This window comes from Glycine soja, chromosome 20 (assembly GCF_004193775.1).
Source record: "Glycine soja cultivar W05 chromosome 20, ASM419377v2, whole genome shotgun sequence".
In the NCBI taxonomy this organism is placed as follows: domain Eukaryota; kingdom Viridiplantae; phylum Streptophyta; class Magnoliopsida; order Fabales; family Fabaceae; genus Glycine; species Glycine soja.
The window spans coordinates 13,977,395-13,991,686 of NC_041021.1; the positions used below are offsets into that span (position 1 = coordinate 13,977,395).

Below are 14,292 nucleotides of genomic sequence, written 5' to 3' on the forward strand. Positions count from 1 at the left end.
GAAAAGGATGAGAATAAGGGAGAAACCCTTGCTATGACCGCCATTCCTACACGGTCAAATTTCCCATCAGCCCAACAATGTCATTACTCAGCTAATAACAGTCCCTCTCACCCAATCATCCACAAAGGCCATCCCTAAATCAACCACAAAGCCTGTCTACCGCACTTCCAATGATGAACACTACATTTAGCACAAACCAAAACACCAACCAAGAAATGAATTTTGCATCGAAAAAGCCTGTTGAATTCACCCCAATTTTGCTCCCATATCTACTTGATAATTCAATGGTAGCCATAACCCCAGCCAAGGTTCCTCAACCTCCATTTCTCTGAGGATACGACTCGAACACAACGTGTGCTTATCATGGAGGAGCCCCGGGGCATTCCATTGAGCATTGTAGGGCCCTGAAGCATAAGGTGCAAGGTCTAATTGATGTGGGCTGGCTGAAATTTGAGGAGAATCGTGTGTAAGTCCTGACATTGACAAGAGATGCCACACATGGGGCAATTTGAAGGTTGTTGTTAGATGTCTCTAATGACTCATCAGGATTTTCAAGTTTATGCCATTATTGTAAACCATAGTTACAATGCTAAATAAAATGGATAAATTTGACATCTTTGTCCCTCATCCTCTCGTAATTACATCTTTGCTTCCACTAGAATGTGGGTGCAAGCCATTGGTTTGTTTGCTCAAGCGACCTGCGCTCCTGAGTTTGGACTTCCAAGACCGTTCAATCAGAAATTACTCGTGCTACACATTTGGTGAGGGTGCCGTAAAACGACGAGTAAAGTGGAAAAAAAGTTCAAAAATAAAAAGGAAAAAAGCATTTGATTGACTGTGTTTTCAAGAAAAAATATAGATGTTCATGTGACCTCATTTTATCATTCCGGAAAGTTTGTCTTTTTTAGAGAGAAGTGAGTTATCAAGAATAGGAGTCATTTGACTTAACCCGTCAACTAAGAAAATCCTTCAACTATTTCTCGTCCTTGAAAAATTACTTTTGCGAGAATCAACCGCCTCTTTCATTCTTCCTTGCTACAAGGTTATGAAAACAAAACAATGATGGATACCTCAGAGCCCTACACTGGGGCAATGAAAGGCACCATGCATAAACCTCAAGCGAACCTACGGGCAGATTAGAAGTTCTCACCCAATAGGTTCCCAGCTACAAGGTCATGACGAAAGATAACAATTGGTACCTCAAAGCCTTACACTGGGCAACGAGGGGCACCGTGCATGAGCCTCAAGCGAACCTAGGGGCAGATCAAAAGTTCTCACCCGTCGATGTTCTTAAACAAAAAAAAAGGGGGACAAACCCTAGGATTTCAATGGATTGATTAAGCGTCAAACGGTTCCATTGTCGTCACTCCAAAATGGTCAAGTGTTTAAATCAAGCAGAACATACACTCTGAGGGAATTCCCGGAGAGATTATCAAAAGATAGGATAAGGTTGCATGAATTATCACCTCTTTCAAAAGGACAGTCAATTTGTGTTTTCCAAAAAAATCAAATCAAATCAAAATCACAAAATAGGGAAAGAATGTCATGAACATTATACAACTTTCCATTACATTGCATTGTTGCATACGAAGTCCACATTTACCACATTTCAAGACAAAGGATGCATGCATCTAGATCCCTAAAAATCATGTTAACTACATAGATTTCCTACATCTACTATCCAATATTTTTGAATTTGGAATGACCGGCCCTCTCAATGAGTCAATCTCTTGTTTTCTTATAAGGGTGGACCCTTGGGTACTAGTACCCTCACCTTCAGAGGGCTACACGCCCTCGCCATCAGAGGACTACACGTCCTCGCCTTTAGAGGGTTGCACGCCCTCGCCTTCAGAGGACTACACGTCCTCGTCTTTAGAGGACTACACATCCTCGCCGTCAGAGGACTACATGACCACACCCTTAGAGAACTACACGTCCCCGCCGTCAAATGGCTGCACGCCCTTGCCTTCAAAGGGCTACACGCCCTCACCTTCAGAGGACTACATGTCCTTGCCATCAGAGGACTACACGTCCTCGCCTTCAGAGGATTGCACATCCTCGCCTTCAGAGGGATGCACGCCCTCGCCTTCAGAGGGTTGCACGCTCTCGCCTTCAGAGGACTGCACATCCTCGCCTTCAGAGGGCTGCACGTCCTCTCCTTCAGAGGGTTGTGCTGTGTGAAGATCTACAGAGACCAGAGCTTGAAGCGGAAGTCGTTCTGAGAGCTTGAGATGAGTTTGTGAGTGGTTGTGAGATCCTAGAAGTGAAGGAGACATCCTCACCACTTGTATTTTTGCAATCTTTCATCTTGTTCTTCTCTTTGTTGTAAAGGAGGCTTCTTGGTTATGGAAAGCTAAAATCCTCTGTTGGATCTTCCTTGTAGGTACTTGATGTAAATATCTTTCTATCTATTTAATGATGTTTTGTGGGTTCTCTGTGCTATCAACTTTTCATTCTAGTATGCCTTTACCTTGATCACGTAGATGCATGCTTTGTTAGGGTCATTCAACAGTGGAAACTGGTCTGATTCTGATGACCTTGATAGGACAAGGCTAAGTTGTCGTACTATCACGAGGAATCAGGATGCGATAATTTAGTTGTAGTATGTTTGTCTTAATGTGATCCTGGTTGAGTTTAGTCCAACAAGAGGAATCTGAGGATGATTCTTGATCAGGATTAGGCTAAACTATCATGAGAAATTAGGGTTTAGCATCTTAGGAGACACCATAGGAACACATGAGCATTGTTAGATAGAAAATATCTTTTTAGCATCAGGCACCTATTAGGAAGACCAACGCGTTTTCTGCTTGTTTTTACACATCTTTTCTCTCGCGTGATTTTCCTTTTTGCATAGATAGTTTACATACCTGTTCATATTCACACATAGATTTTCACACTGGACACCTATTCACTGAAATAACTTACCAAGTAACACAAGTTCCCCGAGAGTTCGATACTCGGTTCTTACCGTTTTATACTACTTGTGCGATCCGGTGCACTTGCCGGAAGCGAATAGTAATCGATTACCATCATAGTGTAATCGATTACACATCAACAGATGTGACTCTTCATATTTAAATTTAAAAATCAAAACGTTTAGAAATACTGGTAATCGATTACAAGTATTGTGTAATCGATTACACAAGTTTGAAATTATTTGAAAATGTTTTATCACAAGTTGTGACTCTTAAAATTTGAAATCTAATGTTTTAAAACATTAGTAATCGATTACTTGCTTATGGTAATCGATTACAGCTTTGTAAATCAGTTTGAAAAGAATGTTGACTACTGGTAATCGATTACTACCTTCTGGTAATCGATTACCAGAGAGTAAAACTCTTGGTAAAAGATTTTTTCTTTGAAAAATTATGTTCATCAAAATTGTGTTATTCAATATTTTGAAAAACTCTTTTAATACTTATCTTAATTGAGTCTTCTCTTGATTCTTTACTTGAATCTTGAATCTTGATTGAACGACTCTTTGATTCTTGAAACTTACTTTGATTGAACGACTCTTTGATTCTTGAAACTTGCTTGACTCTTGATTCTTGAATTGAGTATTTGGCATCATCAAAATAATCTTGGAAATCATTGTTTCCACACTAAGTTGAGAGTGGATTGGAGGTTGCTCATGGAGATTGTATGAGGAAAGTTGAGTGTGATCTTCCTGGGTATGTGTCTTGGCATGGGTGGGTAGTGGGGACGGGGAGCGAGGTGGAGATAGTGGTGGTGGGGGTGGCGAAGGTGGGTGCTAAGTTGCAAGTAGGGCTCTGAGGTTTGCATTTCCCTCCCTTAATCATCACATGTTTGCCTTATGTTTGTCTTGAGGCCTCCAAATAGACCTTCATTTTCTTCCACAACTACTCCATTTGTTCTCGAATTTTCCGTATTGCTAATGTCTCGGCTCGTGTGGAGTGCCCAGATGAACAAGGATTGCCTCTCCTTGTTGCTACCATCTTATGGTCGTAGGAAAATTTTTCCTTGGCCCCACGGTGGGGGCCAAATGTTCCTATTAAGTTCTAACATGGTCTGACTGAGTTGTTTGGTCCTCTCTTTCTCAATTGAATCTCTGATCTTCGATATTGAAGCGGGGGAAGGTATCTACAAAAGAGACTTTGACGAGCAAGTCAATAGTCCTGAAAAGTCTTTGTGTCTACATTTAGGATAAAAAAAATGTACTTGGGGATCTCCCTTCTAGGTCTATATATTGGTGTCTGATATCGAGGCAATTGCTTAATGTTTGAAGTCACGTTGGTGAACTGCTCTTTTATGCATCATGGCCGAGTTTTTTGGTGCCTGTTGGAATTGCCACGAGCCAAGTACGTGCTGAGTTCTTCGGGTTGTACGGTACAATGACAATTTTTTTTGTGTGTAAAAGATAAATTTATATATATACACACACAGACCAAGACATATACAGTTAGTAGCTATTTGTTGCTTGTCTTATCAAGTAAATATTCGATTCATACCATACAAATACTTGTACGGTACAATGACAATTTTTTTTTTGTGTAAAAGATAAATTTATATATATACACACACAGACCAAGACATATACAGTTAGTAGCTATTTGTTGCTTGTCTTATCAAGTAAATGTTTGTAATATTTATAGATATCTGCAAATATTCATGGATGGAAAAAATGCAATTTAACTATATTTTTTTTATATATTCTAACATTTTCTTCAAAATGTTAGTTTAATGATCCAAACTAAAATTATTCAATTAATAATTTTATTCAAATATTTAAATTGTTTCAATCTCATAAGTTCAAACAAAAGATAATAAACTAAAATAATTTGATCTCTTGGGTCCAAACAAAACTTACTAAGGTATATTACTTTAATCTGATTAGAAGTGCAAAAAAAACTATTTAAATAGAAACATTGAAGTAAATTTCTTATAAAGAGTATTTAATGAGTATCTGTGGAACGAGTATATTGATATTCATTCAATCAGGGAGGCTACAAATGGTATCAAAGCAAACCTCTCTCCCGATACAGTGTGGTTCGAGGATGAACAAGAAGGAAGTTGGTGTGCATGTAACATCCCGAAATCACACCAGAATGAGAGAGATCCAAAGGATGTGTAGGTATGAGACTGTACAGTTGATGATGACTTAAAAGAATTAATTGGTACTACCTATATCAACAAGATACATATACTTTTCAGTAGTCTATCTCATGTGAACTCCATAGTTAAGCATGCTTGGCTTTGGAGTAGTTATGAGATGGGTGACCTTCTAAGAAGTTTTCCAGAAAGCATGTCAATGAGGACAAAGCATACTAAAAATGTCTCGTGTTGGTTTGTGAGGATAATCATTGATCTTGAAAGCATGTAGAGCTGATTTTCGAAGTCTCAGAATGATTACCTATGGTGGATTCTGATTGATGGAGGATTTTGACCAACCAAGATGCTGAATGAAGTGTTAACGCATGAAATATCGTAGCATGAGAGTTGTTGAGAAGTCCACAATAAAAAATGTTATATGTATCATTGATTAACAGACAACAAATATATCTATCTAAATTATACACGGGTGACCATTTAAATATCTATCTTTTATTTATTGTCAATTTTATTTGTAGTTAGAGAGTATTTTATTGACATTCCTATTTAGGACATAATATAATTTAAAAATATATATTTTTTCCAATTTGAAAATAAATTTAAATTATCAAGTATAAATTATTTACGTTTATAATTTTATTCATATAATTTTTTTAAGTTAATATATTCTTCACATATCTATTTTAATAAATACACATGAATAACATTCTTACAAATTTAGAATCCAAAAATCCACGTGTGCAACCCCACGGGCACGCTGATGGTGAAAATAAAAAACTTGACAATAACTGATCTAGATATAGTTATCCAATCTCTTGTCACGCATTAAATGACTGCCACATACTCCACTTTCATATTCCCTTTAGTCACACCAAGATCAACTTTTCAGTTGAGAGGTTTATCCTTGATTACTAAGAGCACCAAGCCAACCCATATGAGCAAAAACACCAAGTAGTGTTTTCACTCACACTGTTTAACAAATTCTTGCTCCAATGGAGAGCATATTTTTTCAGTCTCTCTCCCTTGCAAAGATTCCAAAGTCTCAAACTTCACCTCTGCTGAATTCACCACTCTTGTTTCACTCCAATGCAACCTCAGTTGCTTTCAGTTCGGTACCCTATCATCACCACCATTTGCTCAAGTGCTTTCTGTTTAGATCCAAAGCAAACGAAAAGCAGAACCTGGTGGGAGTTTTACGTGCCTCTGAGGCTGCAACAACCCCAACAACCAATGATGCAGAAAGATGGCTTCTTGAACCAGTTGGTCAGTTACATCTTCCTCCAAAATATAAACCCTCTCTAGAAATTAGATCCTTTAAGTAATCCCTCTGCATTTTTTTTCTGTTTTTATAAACTAAAAATCTTGCATAGAATGTGCTGGGAATTAGGAACATACGAGAATGTACATAAATATGAAAATTTTCTTTTATTTTATTTTAATTTTGGCTTAAATGCATTTTTCTTTATTTTTTGTTTGTTTTAGTCTTGCAAAATGTGTTTGTTTTTTCAAAGTGCTATCTTGAACAATAAAAAAATAATTTAAACAATAAAAAAAACGTTATGTAAATTTTTATAGACGGAAAATTAAACAAACACATTTTATAGTAATTAAAAAAGTTATTGGAATGAAAATGAAAAAAAAGAAGCTAATTTTAAGAAGAAAAAAGTATTTAAGCCTTTAACTTGTTGAGGTTGAGGTAGCGCAATGGTATTAGCCTATGTTAGAGTCCCAAATCCGTGATATATTATAGGGTGTTATAGTATATACCGACTTTAGGATACAGCATGCACCCACCTAACCACGATGACTGGTGAACACCTCTAATTCCTGAAGGGTTCAACATGTAACAAAGAAATTAATGTAAAAAGTTCATCTTGGAATTACTTTGTCTGTCTTTCCGGTAATTCAATTTAAGAGGGCGAATAGAATTTGAAAGAAATAAATAAAAATTTGTTGTAAAGGTGATACCCTTCATATGGGTGATTTAGAATCCTAGTGGAAAATTGGGAATTCCTTGCCATAACAACTTCGAGATTTGCATAGGAATTAGACATGTGTAACATTTGATATAGTGCTTTCATTTGAAATTTCGAATACATTATTATTTAAAGGACAATGCGGCCATAATTTTATTTGTTTGCAAAGGTTTCTATTTGCTTTAGTTTATTTAACTTGTGAGAGGTCAACAATGTCACCCTAGGCTTGTTAAAATTAAGATGAATGGTTTGAAAGTGGTATTTAAGATCCATTAAATCATGCATACTTTTTCTTCCTCGTCAATGGATATAAGTTTGAGACATTAGTTTGGAAAAATGTATGTTACAACAACAGCCAAAGCATTTCCCACTAGGCGGAGTTGGCTAAATAAGTCTAATGATTTTATTGTGTTCTGTCCTAAACCAATTCTTCAAAGAATCCATTTAATTCCTGAGCCTTTTTAGTGGTTTCATTTTGAATCTATTATGGTCCACCTCCACCTCTATCTCTAATTATTGGGCTATCCTCTGTATGATCAACTCTTCTAACTGGGTTTTTTTTTTTTTTTCTTAATCTTTTTCTCTCATGCCCAAACCATCTTAGGCTGAATTCCACTATCTTTTTCTCACTAGATAGTAGATACCAATCCAACTTTCTCTTTACTAAATTTATTCATAAATCTTATCTTTTCCTATTTGACTAGTCATCCAAAGCAATATTTTTGTCTGTGCAATTGCTGGCTTTATTGCTCAATATTTAGTAACCATATAGCATCACTACTCTTATGGTTGTGCAGTATAATTTCCTTTGTTGCTTAAAGGAACCTTTTTTTTTTATCATAAATAATAGCACCTAAGCATTCCTCCATTTTATCCACTCAGCTTGAATCCTATCTTTTCTGGTTGAACCTCTCATTTAACACAAGATTAGAATCTTTGCAACCCGTCCTTATATTTTGCTCATATCAGCCTTTTATGTTTTTTAGTCCGTAAGAATTGAACATAGTATCAGAGGATTTACAACACTCACATACTTTGTTCAACCAACTAAGCTAGACTCTCTTGGTGCTCATACCAGCCTTTTATTGCTCAACATCCATCACCATAAAGCATCACTTGTCTTTTGGCCGTGGAATAAATTTTTCCTTTTAGCATAAGAAGCATCTTTCTATCACAAAAATACCCGAAGTGTTTCTCAACTTCATCTACCCTGCTTAAATCCTATGATTTACATCTCCCTCTATTGCTCTGTCACTTCGTCTGGTAGATCAAAGACACCTAAAATGTGTGACTTGTAGTATGCTATAATCTGAATTTCCCCCCTCCAAGTTAGTGCTAGCATGTGTCTTGTTGAACTTTCACTCACTATACTCTGGTATTAGTTAAGTGCAATCCTTCACAAGATCAGGCAAACTTGATCAACAGACACCAATATTGCAAACTTTCTGATTTTTACAACTAGATGCCACTATGCTGATGCCACCATACCATAAAGAACTTAAAATGATACTTAGATCCTGCTTCTTACTTAGGCAGTTCAGCTATACAACAGTATTAAGAGTATAGGATTTATTTAACAGATAAAAAATATGGAAAATATTATTCTGACTGGTTTACAATACAAGTGAAAATTAACATTGCCCCTTTTATTTGTATAGTGATGGATATCATGTAATTGTTAGGAAATTCACGTCACTTGTCTCAATTCTCGGGGTGCAGTTTATATATACGTTGGACAACTTCACTTATTGTCAATTAATTTTAAGCTAAAATCTAACATGATATCAAAACCTATAGTCCATCTTGATTCTCACCTATTCTAATAGGCATGCAACAGGTATCCAGGAATTTTTCTTAGTGGGGACAAGAAATAGTTTATAATTTTTTTACAAAAGAAAAATATATAAGGTTTTACAAAATATATAATGTCATCATTAAAGAATAATCTAAAATACTTAAACTTCTACAAATTACAATTGTCCTTTATGAATTTTCATTGAAAATGAAGATGTTCTGTAACTGTTTCATTATCAATATTATAAAAAATTATCTCTGTATATGTACCTTAACAATCATTCAACTTCATCTTCTCCCATGTGATTGCACATTTTGTTCTTCATAAAATTAATTACAGAAAGACATCTTAAATGACAAACTCTCTTAATTCATTTCTTACTCTGTTTGGGAATTGGGATGAAATCACTCAAATGAAAACATGTAGTGTAAGTTAGTAAATAAATGATCGATAGTAACAAGCTTTCGCTAGTTCAGGATATAGAGTAAATAGGCATTTTGGTTTCTGACTTTTGATCCCTTTTGCAAATTAGTCCCTATCTTTTTGAAATGTTAAAAATAGTCCATATCTTTGCATAGATTTTGCAAAATAGTCATTGCCGTTAAATTTGAAAGTAATGCCGTTAGTGAGGTGCATTGTTGGCAATTTTAGTGTCACATAGACTATCCAACGTGACAAATTGTCCCAGATTGTAACACGTAGACTGGACTTTGATGCAAAATTTAAAATGTTGTCAAATATTTTCTTCTTCACTTGCTTCTTCTTTCTCAAATTAGGGTTTTTAAAACTTCTCTCCTCTCAATTCCAACATGGTGGAGTCTTAAGTGTGTGTATTTCTCCCTGGTCACTAAGTACTATTAAGTAACGAAGCTTTAAAATTAAAAAAAAAAAACAAACAAATGCACAAGAAACGAAGTCAAGGGACCCAAAAAGTAGTCCACGACCATGAGGGGAAAAAAGAATAATAGAACGAGAACAGAAAGTGGTCCCTATAAAGATGAGGTTTTGGAATAAAAACCAACGAAACTAGATTCGAAAGAGAAAAAAAAATGGAGCGCGATGACAACTAAGAACCAGAAGTAAAGCAAAAACATCACTGGTTATCGAAAGATGAGGAAGAAAGAAAAGTCAATGAAATTATTGAACAATAGAAATAAATAAAAATGGAAGAAAAATCATTTGAATTTATCTGGGTGTACGACAACTACATGGTTCAGGAAAAAACCCCAAAAGCAATTAGAGTTAAGATAAAAAAAAATGATTTTGTTTTTGTGAAAGCAAAATTGAATACCCGGGGGAGAATCTTGGTATGTTTAAGGAGTGCGTTGTGTTCGATCTTCGCGAGGTTGAGTTTTTTATTGTTATTATTGGGTTGGGTGACTTGAATGCAAGTTGGAGAGTGAGAGAGAAAGAAAAGAAAATGGTTGTGTGTGTGACTTGGCACTTTAGAAACCCTAATTTGAGGAAGAAGAAGCAAGTGAAGAAGAAAATATTTGACAACATTTTAAATTTTGCATCAAAGTCCAGTCTACGTGTCATAATCTAGGACAATTTGCGACGTTAGATAGTTTATGTGACACTAAAATTGTCAACAATGTACCTCACTAACGACATTACTTTCAAATTTAACGACAAGAACTATTTTGTAAAATTTATGCAAAGATAGGAACTATTTCTAACATTTCAAAAGGATAGGGACTAATTTGCAAAAGGGGTCAAAAGTCAGAGACCAAAATGCCTATTTTCTCTTAGGATATATTATAATTTGGGATATTGGAAATCCTTTTTTGTTGTTCTCTTCCCTGCTATATTGTTGACAGTATAAGATTCGCTATCTTACTAGATGACTGGATACCAAATCTTCTACATGAACCATGACGCAAAACTTTCATAATTTCCTTATCTTTAGTTCTTGACTGAATATATATTAGAAATAGGTCTTCTTCTTCAGTTATCCACTTTAAGAATTTGTTTTAAAATGATTTTCTCTGTCTCAAGATTAACGAGGTACTTTATCACATTGAATACAAAATCAATCTTATTTGATAGGAGATGGTGATACAAGGCATATAGGCTTCAAGGTTGAGATGCCTGGTCCATATGAAATTGCTTCTGTAAGTAATTTTAGCATCAACTATATTTTGTGTGGCTGAGTATGCTTCAGATTAATTAACTGGCTTGGTTTTGAATTATTTAGAGTGAGGTGACTGTTGGACGCGTACCTGATAAAGCTGATCTAGTAATTCCAGTTGCAACAGGTATAAGTATAATGTTCCAGTAGATAAATTGTTATCTATTTTGACTCTTCCATTTTCCTACAATTACAAACATACATCCAGTTTAAGAAGGCAGAATCAAACAGGTCTAATGATAATCACTAACCATGTTAAGACACACAAAGATTGTGGATGCCACATAATTTGTCTTAGGCTTAATTATAAATTTTATCACTCAATTTTTATTTTTGTAAATTTTACACCCCAAGTTTTATTTTTGCAAATTTTACTACTTAAGTTTTTAATTTTTGCACATGTCACAAAAAAAAGTTAAGGATAAAACAAAACTACTACATTTTGTTATTGACATGATGATAAAATGCACAAAAATTAAAAATTTAAATGGTAGAATTTGTGAAATGTTGAAAGTTGGAATATAAAATTCGTGAAAAAAAAAACTTGAATAGTAAAATCCCTGAAATTTTGAAAGTTGGTGATAAAATTCACGAAAATAAAACTTGAGTGATAAAATTCATAAAATAATAAAAATTTGATGGTAAAATTTACAGCTAAGTTTTTATCTAATGAGTAATTTTTTAAACAATAATGGGACATTCATTAATTTGTTTAAAGAACTAGGCTTCTGGATAAACTCCTTGTTCTTAGTGTTCCCTGATTTGTTTCTCTTCATGAGAATCTCTCAATTAACCTTTAAATTGAAGTATCTTCAATTTTAACCTATTTGGTTGATTGGTTCTCTTGACTGGCTTCAAATTATGAACCATATTTTCAATTTTAAACTTTATCTTATATTTGCAGTGTCTGGTGTGCATGCACGCATTCAGAAGAAACAAGGGAATCTTCTTGTCACAGATTTGGATAGCACTAATGGGACATTCATCAATGACAAGCGGCTAAGACCTGGCGTTGTTGCCACCATATCACCTGGGAGTTGTATTACATTTGGTACCTACTTAACAAACTTCTAATTTCTATAATTTTGAGAACTAACTCCAAAATCTAGTTTATTAGGTGACGGGTGTCGCACTCTTATTATTATAATATATATATATATATATATTATTTTGGTCATATTATTAATAAATGTGGGACTTTTGACACTCCTCCTCGTGCTGAACTATACATCTCAAGCATAAAGTTTATAGGATTCTAATGATATGACCAAAAAGTGCATGTAAGGGACTAATGCTCATAATAAACTAGTTTTTAGAGGTAAGTTAGGAGAAAATTCAAATTTTTAAAACGGTATTAGAGTGTTTTTAGTGATTGTTGTTAGGCTTATTGAGCTACGAATTATAGAGCCGTTATTGGATCACCTCAAAGTGTCTAGTTTTGCAAATTTCATGTTTTGGGGATGTCCAATTCTCAATATGAAGGATGCTTGTTGGAGATTCACATTAACTATATTGATGTGATCAAAATAGTGTATATATGTAGGAAAAAAATCTCACCTCATAAATTAGCTTTTGGGTTGAGTTGGACCTAAACTCAAATTACCTAGGTTTTGAAACTAGTGAGTTAGAAGTGAAGAATGGTTATTTTCTATTTCTCCAACAAAATGTCAATGTTTCAAGTTGTATCTTAGATTCAGTAGCTAATTGTCCAAACATGAATCTCTCTAGCATTATTTAATAGACTATTAAGATATTCGTTTAAATGCCAAGAAACCCCTTGGAAGAAACTTTTTGAGGGTAGTTTTAGCCAGAGAGGCACCTACACAAATATTTCCTGTCATATGATCTGGACCATTAAATTCCATTATGCTGATAATCTTCTGGATCCAATCTCTGTATAATTCCAATGTTATTGCACCATAGCGATGGGAATGATTGATATTATAGAATATCTTTGTTCGAAAGAAAAATATAGAAGTGTTATCAAAATGCTATTATCATCTATAAAGATGTCGTTAGGTTCTGTTCACTCATGCTTTTCTAATGGATACCTTTGACTACTAGATCATGCATCGTAACTGATAAATTCTTGTCACTAGTAGCTGCCCAGTTCCATAAAAAATTATGATTGAATACTTCTGTTTATTTGCTCTTTTCTATATAAAAAAAAAAAATACTTCTTTTGTAAGCCGAGGTCTTTCAGAGGAAACTTTATAAACTTAATGACTTACATGATAAATTTATAAACTTAATATGAATTTGAGTGACTTGTATCATGTTCCAAATAGTGTTTCAAAAAGGATAAATTAATCCTTACATGATACATACGAAGTACTACAAAGTACAAAGCACATTTATACGATTATTTTGTTGATCATTTTATGAATCTCTGAAGTTTTTATATGAGTGTAGATACTTGATTTTTGTCATTATCATTTCCAGGAGACACCCATTTAGCTATGTTCCGGGTATCAAAGGTCGAAGACGTGAAGCCTGCTGACACAGTTGGAGAAACTGAAATTGAACTAGACACCGACAACAAAAGTGATGATACCGAAACAAGTTGAACATCTAGCTGTAGTGTGCATGTTATGCTTTGTATAGTTAAAATAAACAAATGAAAATTTTGGCTTTGATTAAGTAAAACAATTAATGTATAATTTAACCTTTGATTTGCGGTGCAATGTTGAGGTAAGCATGCTTGATATTCTATCTGTTAACAGGGTTCGTTGTGGTTTTTTGAATTTAAGTAAAAAAGTCATCCAGTCTATTATCTTTAGAAAATAATAGTGACGGAATCATTTATGTAATTTTCTAAAAATCAGTCACAAATTTTTATGACCTCCGAAACAGTAATTTACATCACTAAACTTAGTCATTGCTAATACTTTGATTTTTAGATATCACCCAAATTTCTGTTATAATATATAAGTAATTTGTTAATTAAAAATGTTCACATTGGAGAACACTAGAGAGATAAAATGGAGGGCTCTAGCTTAGGCCCCCATCGGCTTTTGGTATATGTATGAAAGTTTGCCGCAAGAGTCATCCTCTAAGGAAGAGTTCTCTTGGATGATGTACAAAAATTGCTATTTTTTTTTAATAATTTTAACAATATACTAATTATCTGGTGTGAAAAGCAAGGTGGTGTAAGTCTTGGTATACAAACTTTTTTGAAAATAGAAAAATCAAAATGAAAACAAAGTAACATTTTTTGTAATTAAAACTAAAAATAGAAAATAAATAAATAAATAAATCTTAAATCAAATTACTTCTATGGCTTGGTTTGACCATGGAAAGTGTTCATGCTAGAGAATGTC

General features: G+C 34.4%; 1 protein-coding gene across 1 annotated transcript; it reads left to right on the forward strand.

The window, feature by feature from the left end:
• Positions 1-5,925: 5,925 nt before the first annotated feature.
• Positions 5,926-13,692, forward strand: LOC114403665. The gene is made up of 5 exons (XM_028366768.1): positions 5,926-6,333; positions 10,891-10,955; positions 11,039-11,099; positions 11,877-12,023; positions 13,415-13,692. Exons 1-5 carry the CDS (start codon positions 6,063-6,065, stop codon positions 13,537-13,539), a joined length of 669 nt encoding a protein of 222 aa, XP_028222569.1. The 5' UTR covers positions 5,926-6,062; the 3' UTR covers positions 13,540-13,692.
• The last annotated feature ends 600 nt before the right edge of the window (positions 13,693-14,292 follow it).